Source organism: Cryptomeria japonica, chromosome 3 (genome assembly GCF_030272615.1).
Source record: "Cryptomeria japonica chromosome 3, Sugi_1.0, whole genome shotgun sequence".
NCBI lineage: Eukaryota > Viridiplantae > Streptophyta > Pinopsida > Cupressales > Cupressaceae > Cryptomeria > Cryptomeria japonica.
Genome location: NC_081407.1, coordinates 84809817 through 84818306, shown reverse-complemented (window position 1 = coordinate 84818306; position 8490 = coordinate 84809817). Strand labels below are relative to the sequence as shown.

General features: G+C 31.4%; 1 protein-coding gene across 1 annotated transcript; it reads right to left on the bottom strand.

The window, feature by feature from the left end:
* Window positions 1-2266: 2266 nt before the first annotated feature.
* Window positions 2267-2731, bottom strand: LOC131027951 (calmodulin-like protein 2). The gene has a single exon (XM_057958047.1). The coding sequence runs from the start codon at window positions 2729-2731 to the stop codon at window positions 2267-2269; it is 465 nt and encodes a 154-aa protein (XP_057814030.1).
* Window positions 2732-8490: the final 5759 nt, after the last annotated feature.

Here is an 8490-nt window from a genome sequence, read left to right as displayed (position 1 = left end):
TACAAAGTACCCTAGTTTGTGTATACAATATTAGTGAGTAATAGAGTTTGATGGTTTACAACTTCAACATACTAAGAGAAAGAGAGGAATTAATAATACATTATACATGAATATTATGTGATAAATAAATAACTAAAAGATACATATTTACCAAATTTTCTTCTTATTCCCTCAAATTAGAACATAAACTCTCTCTTTCATTTCCTATCTAGTCAAACTTGTAAGAAATTTTGAACAATGCACTACATGAAGAAAACATGAAGAACTAATATATGGTGTAGAATAATTGATCTAAAGATCAAAAAATAATATTTTAAAAAAGAAGAGCATAACGTTTCCTTAGTAGTTGTGTACAATGGTTGTATTGAGAAGAGGAGGACCTCCAAATGAAGGACAAAGATTTAATAATGATAAGAATTCACAATAAATATGGGGAATTGAGTTTATCTTTCTTATGTAACTATTTCTTTTTTCACTTCTTGAGATTTATAAATATTAAATAATATATGTTAAAATCCCTCAAGTGGGCATACAATAATTGATTTATATTAACTAAATAATTTTAAAGTTTTAATAAGATTCAATTTGGAAATAATAATTATGTCTCTACATAAATTTGATGGCTAAATTATTGTCAAGGTATTCCATTAAACAACTCACATGTTGTCTATAGGCATTTTCTGTGACATTTTTTCAAACCCTTTATGAGCATATATGGTAAATGGCTTCAAATTAGTATAGGTCATTTGTTCAAATTGCATTATAAGCATATAGTTCATAAATAATCATAATCATGAGTAATGGCATTCCTTACAACCCATGTGTATGCCATCTTGTGGAAAAGAAGACAAGCACACTATTATCAACTTCCAAACAAGTAAGATTTCATATTTGCTCATTTCCTAGAGTTCTTATTCCTTAGATAGTTAAACAATCTCCTATTTTGTAGCTACCCAATAGCACCTTCAAAATTTTTCTTCTTTATATGGGCCCCATTTTGTATTAGTTGATATTAGAATATCTACTTTGCATGGTTGTTTGAAGGTGTTATATAACTTGAGATGCATGGTCATTTTATGATTCACATGTATCTCAAAAGTGGGGGTAAAATATAATGATAAAATTTCCATACCAATGTCATTTTCAATTAGTTTGTGCTAGTTTGATAAAATATCTTGATATATATACAAAATAATAAATGACACAATCTTGTACAAAGTTGGATTCATTCTTGTACCCTTTACCTATACTTATTTATAAATAAACATTTTAACATTGTCACACTCATCTTACCCTTGAAAAATACTCTTTGACACATCCATGTCAGCATTTCATTCAATAAACTTATATGTATGCACCCTAATATAACCATTAGCCGCCTAGATATAATCATGTTCCAACCCATGGATTTTTTCGCAATTATTGGGTCAACCTCATGGTTGTGAACATTGCCCTTGCATTTCTTAAATTTCAAATAGAACTCAGTGGACTACTCCCCTTTATTTTCTTAATGTAAACAAACTAACTACAACCTTTTCAAAATTTGATGTTGTGTGATGATATTTAAAAGCTTTTATTAGCATTTATTTGAAACGTTTGAAATATTATAATAAAAAAATAACACATGAATAAATATTTAAGATTAATACACTAAAAGTAGTAAAAAATATATACACATCTTTTTTGAGTTCTTCCCTATACTGCCTATAATTTTGTTTCTAAAGATTTTTTAATGTTAGCCGAGGATAACGTATACCCTTATTAGACTAAGGACAATACTCCAAACATGTTCCTAAATGTCACTATTACCCAGACATTAGAAAGGACAAAAGAAGAATAGACAAATAAAGAAAATAGAAAGCAGAGTTGCACAAATTACTAAATCAAATTTCTAATTAAAAATTATTTCTACAAATGCAAACTTCATCATCATCTATAGATTTGACCCTTCACAACAATAACGGAATACTATCTTTTCAAAGTAAAGTATAAATTACCATAACCTCTAGTTGATCTTAAGATGTAAATTTCAAAATTTTCTTCGATTTTTTTTTTAAACTCAAAACTAAATATATTCTCCTTCACAGAAATTCAATAATATTAGATGATGTATTTATTTTTGTTATTAAGGCAGCGAAACTCTAGTCTGCATTCAAATATGTGATCTCTAACATAAAATACACTGTTTTACCATCTAAAACATTGAATATTATATGGTTAACATATACAAGAATCATAAACGCTGAGAAGAAGGAATAACCGTTCCTTAAGGAGAAACCTTAGAGGACATCATACATTTGAATTCAGAGAAATCCAACACTCCATTACAATCTGAATCAAATCTGCATATCATTTTCTCACAGTTTTGCGCATCTTGTCCCTGTGGAATCAATCCCATTGTGGACAACACGTTCTGAAGCTCGTTAGAAGAAATGTACCCATCTTTGTTTTGATCAAAAACTCTGAACGCCTCCATCAAATCGTCGGACTCGCCTTTTTCTTCATTATCTTGATGATTGAAGATGGATTGATAAAACTCAACAAATTCCTCAAATCGCAGGGAACAACAATCCTGTTGAAGATGTTTGTTCAGTATAGATCTCACATCATCTTCTGACATTGTTATTCCAACCCTGTTGACGAATCCACACAGTTCACCCACGCTCACCACTCCGTCACAATTTTCATCTAATATCTCATGCACTCTACGAATTTCATCCAGATCGACCATTATTTTTCGAATTTGCAGAAGCGACTTGGTTGATCTTCAATTTAACTTTAAACAGGGCTGCAAAAACAAAAGCAAAAGTAATGGGTGAAACGCAGAGAGATCGCAAGAAACTTAGAATACGAATACAGATTTGAATTTAGGTTTCGTCCCATATATCACCCTGAGGCGTGCAATGTAATCATTTTTAAGGAAAGAAATCTCCTTATAACGCTTTGGGTTGGAAGTAAGAAGGAAGAATCCGTCCTCCACACTGGAAATGAGGAAGAAGAAGAGACGCCCACAATTACTCCCGCTTTTACATGGCGTGACATTATTCAGTTCTTGCAGGAAATCCAATGGACGAATAAATGTGGACAGCAAGCGAATAAATAATGATTGTTGCGCGTTCTTCCCATTAAAGAAATGGAAATTGCCTTGCGTAACGGCATAGCTCTACTTCTTGATTAAGGAAATGTCCCACAAGACTAATGGGAATTGCCTTGCGTAGAACCATCGAAACAATGGAAGGCAACGTTCAATTTCTCAACGCGGTTTTACGAAGTTTTCCTTTGGGTTTCCAAAAAGACTAATGTGAATGCCACTAGAGAAACATATTCTCATACTTTTGTATTTGGAAAAAAACATTGTGCTTAATTAGATTAATTTATATGGGTTCAATAAACTCTTAAACTTGAATTTAATACTCTGATAGAAATTGCATATTAAATTCATTTTGGGTATATTCTAATTAGGTTGTTTTTAGTGTATCATTAGTATAAAATTGGTATGTTTTTGGTATATTTTAGTGAAAAATAATGATTTTAGTTTAATTCATTTTATTTGCATATATTTTTCTAAAATGTAGTATTAAAAATGAAAAATATTATCAACAAATAAATGAGGGAAATGGTATTGTAAACTTATAGTTTATATAATATCACTTGGTAGTTTTGTGTAATCATCCACTTTTATAAAATCCAACAAAGAAATAGTTTTCAAGGTTGGTTTGTGTAACATTTGGTTTGATGCGCGAGCTTTTATTCAACACATCTTTGAAGTTGCCTACATAAGGAGAGGGACCACTAATTATAATGTGTGGTTACGTAATTATCTTCACATGGAGTATAGTTATAGAAATTTAGATTACATTTTGTGTCATCTTGATGGTATACTTTTTTAGTCTTTTGTATTGTGAATTCTAAATAGTTGTTTTTATATTTATGTGTGCAATTAAAATTTGAAGCATTATTAAAAGAAGATTGATTGATTGATTGGTGATGACGATGATGATATTGTTGATGTGCCAAGTTTATATATCAAAAATAATGTGAATATTGAGAATGAGATGTTAAAGGATTTCTTTGGTAAAGTATGGGATGCTGATTGGATAGGGTATATGAGACATAAGGATTCTAGGATGGTGTATAAGAGATAAGATAAATAATAAATAAATAATTTAGGTTGTGATCTCTAGAACTATGTTAGATAGGAATAGCATATGTTCTTCAAGGTACAAGATTGGGTAGTCCTATTTAATAAATGACATGACGAAGGATGGATTGTGAAAAACTATGGACATGTTAAGAGTTTTACAAATTATGTTTTAAGTTCATGCCCCAACCCTTGTCAAGATCAAGGTTGGTAGGGAAGATGTATGGAAATAATATGGATTTGATGGATGGGAGATGATGTGGGATGAATGGATGGTGTTGCAATGTAAAATGTATGATGGATTAAATGAATAGATAATTTATTTTCATATGTCGCCTTATTTCTAGATTTTCATCTTGGTAATTGTTTGAAATGTCATAAGAATGTTTTTTTTTTTTGAATAAAGGTTGTGGAGCATCCATAATTATATTGAATATTAAATTTAGATACATAAAGCATTGAATATTGAAAAAGATAAAAAGAAAAGAGGGGCCTAGTTATCTAGCCATCCATGATAATATAGTGCTTTTTTTGCTTTCTAAAGATTCAAAAGACCAAACAAATTACATAGCAAGGGAGACAATAAAACACTGTAAGGCCCACAAAAGGGGAAAGAAGCACATTAGTTGCTGAAAGATATTTAATTGATTTTCATGAAAGAACATTTTTTTTCTTCATTGTTTTTATTTTTTGAACTTTAAGAAGGGTATTAATATTTAGATGATCACTAATTATTTTACTCTTTAAAGATGATAATGTAGATGTTTGTTTCGTATTACACTAATAGTGATCTATACAATGAACACTTGCATACAAGCCATAGATGTCTTTGTGATCATTATGGATATTAGTATTGAGCACCCCAAAAAGTAAACATGAGTTTCATGAGAGTCCTTACTAGCACGTAACAAATTAGCGATTAAGAACTTTTTGGTTTTCGGGTAAAGTATCATTACATTGGCATGGTAGTTGTCGATGGATTATTTGAAATTTTTAATTTAGGATTTTCCATTTGCCAAATTTGAAACCACACATAATGAGTTTATATTTTGGATTGGGATTATGATTAGTACCAACAATTTTATATGATTTGTGTGGTGGGATTTATGACCATTTTGAAGAAACGTAGGAGACCTTTTTCTGCACCGCTCTACATTTTGATTGGCTATTAGATTTAAATTTTTTAGTTTTCTTATGTTAGCCTAGGCCTAGCGTCACAATATTACATTGTTGGCAGTTTCAATCACTGCATATTTACCACTGGAATAATTATATTTGCACACTGTATAAAAATTATTCATCTTCATTCAATAAAATAATCAAGTATTTTGCCTCTCATTCGGTAGCAGAGCATAATTTTGAGCTTCTGACTCGATGTTGGATGTGGTAGTGCAACAATAGACATCATACGTTTTCTATTACACCTACATAGGTCATCTTTTCTTGACTTCAACAATGAGGAATGAGAAGGAGCGAGCGATAAGAAAGGCTCTTTTCTAAGTCGTGTAAGGTGCACTTCATTATTCACATGAATAAATTAGGGTGTTTATGCTGAGCGTGGTGTGAGAGAAGACTTTGTTGGCTATTGCACTCTTCCGAACATTAATTTCCAACAAAAACAAGCATCGTGCCTTGCAATCTCAGGGTCTAGAGTAATTAAGAAGTCAATTATTTTGTGTCGATTGGTATTTTACTACATTAACCGCCCATACAATGATAGGTAGAGAATCGAGGATTTGAATAGAGTTTTATTTTATTTGTGCCATTGTATTAGCGATATTGCTGCTAGTTTTTGTTGTTGCATTGCTACTAGTTTTTGTTGTTGCATTCATATTAGATTGAAAACACATCGAGAAGGCTATCAAGAAATCGTATTACTAATTCTATTAAGATGATAATGTGGAAGATTCAAGAAGCAGAGAATTTGTAGTAAGGAATGAAGATTTTAATTATGGTCACTGCTAAATTTCTCCCTCTTTATTGATAAGGTGATATCTATATACAACCACAGTCTTGGTTTCCTCTAGAGAAGTTCTGAAATTAATATTTGTCATCACTAAGGTGAAGCCTACAAATGTTTGCAGCAGAGGCTCAATCCAACCATTATCTAATAGTATAAGATCTTTTATTGATGTTCTTTTGAAGATATTCTAGTGAATAATTCTGTAAAACAAATTCACCCTCTCTAAACTGATTTGGAGTAGGTGTGACAGTGATTATGTGTGATTGTTTGGAGTGACAAAAGTGATATTTTATTTTATTTTTCTTTTTTCATTGATATTCTATAGTACAATATTGTCGTTTTATTTTCTTGGTTGAAGAATGAATATTCAAAAGTATCTATAGATGGAACTAAGTTGTTAGATTCAAATAATAGAGATGATAAAGCCAAAATTATTATTGGTCTTGTGTTTTCTGACTTTGATTTACATCATATAGATTTAGATAAATCATTGGCTGAAATTTGGGATAATCTTAATAAGTTGTTTGGAGAAAAAGTAGTCAATGGAAAATTATGCTTAAAACTTCAAATTTTTAGGTGCAAAATGGACGATAGAATCATGATGTTAAATTATATAAGTAATTTGGGGTCCCTCATTAGGTAGGTAGAAAATGTTAACATTCTAGTATATGATGACAATGCTAAAGCCATATTGTTGAACAAACTAGCTTCAAAAATCCATGATTGTTATTTTTACACTCTGTCAAATAACTTCAAAAACTTTAGAAGGTTTGGTTTCAGGACTTCTATTGAAAAAAAAAGGACAAAATAAGATAGAAAAGGTGATCCTCAACAAGAGAAATCACTATATTCATGGAGCAATGATACATGATCAAGTAATAAAAAGAAGACAAAATACATGCTTTTACTCTACGAAAAAGGGTCACATTGTATAGTTTTGTAGAATTTGAGCAATTGATCCCACTAGAAGAAAAACCAATGACCAAATAGCTTAGCATTCATTGAGGAGGAGGATTCACCAAATGTTGAACCTTGTATGAAAATTTCTTCTTTTGGCACTAAGTACAAGTTCTTACTTTGAGCCTTCACGTTTGGAGGTTGGTCGTACTAGAGGATGGATGATTTTTCATCTCAAGATAGCTTCTTTCTTTGAGATGGTGCTTTGCATGAGAACCATTTTTTGGCATTTAAATCGTACTTTCCTTTAGATTTCTTTTTTTATGCTAATAGTTTCTTAATAATACAGGTATTCCAAAGTTTTTTTTTCTCAAATATGTAAGGGGTTTAGTATGAAGCTTAATATGGATGGTTTCTCAAAGAGAGTTAATGAGACCATGATCAATAATTACCACCCTTATGAGGGTCAGAGACAACATGATGAAGCCTTATGTGTTTGGAACTCAATATTAATTATTGTCAAGAATAATTTGGTATCTTTTCTTTGAGAGTCTAAGACTTAAAAGTCAAGAATTTAGCTCAGAGCTACACCTTAATAAGGGTTGACCTTCTGAGTCATGAGGCAACTTTATGGAGTTTTAATATTTTAGAGTTTATTTATTTAAAGATAGATCTTCTCATAAATATATTTTTATTTTATCCAATTAACAAGTTTCATTGTGTCATCCTTAGGGGGGTTACCTTGGCAATGGTCATTAAGAAATGCGTTTTAAATTTATGATGATGTGACACATTTGGATTCTGTAATATTTCCCAGTAGATTGATTGTGTTTTTTTGCTGATTTCTTCCTTTCAATGCATGAGCATGCCACATTTCCTTAAGGCAACTCTTATTTCGATGAAACATACCCCTTCGATGACTTTCTTTTCATGTTCTTCGCTGCCCTAGTTTCATCGATGCCCATCTTCAGCATAGACCCAACACTATTTATTTTGTTTTGCTGATACTCTCTCTTCGCTCAAGTGTTTTCACCTTTTATCGATATGCATTTTCTATCAACAACCATATTTCGATGAGTTATCCATTGAATTCATCGATACTGGATTTTTTATGAAAGGTCTTGTTTCGCCATGCACTCTAATGCTTTACTTGATAGCTTGTTTTCATCTAAACCCATTTTACTTCAATGAGATCTCATTCCATTTCATTGATCTGCGACTCTGGCCAAAGGGCCCCACTTCATATCCACTTCAATGAGTCTCGTGCTTTGGCAGATGCTTTTGGGATTTCACCGACATGTCCTTTTCATCCATGAGACCATGCCCATTTTCTTTGAACCAGATAATTCAATGGAACATGCTACTTTGATAAGTTGTTTATCCCATTCATCGAAACCCTTATTTTATAGACGAGTTCCTTTCATTGAAATTTGGCATGATTCCATTGCAATACATATTTTGATGAAACTTTGCCTTCGTCAAGAGTTCA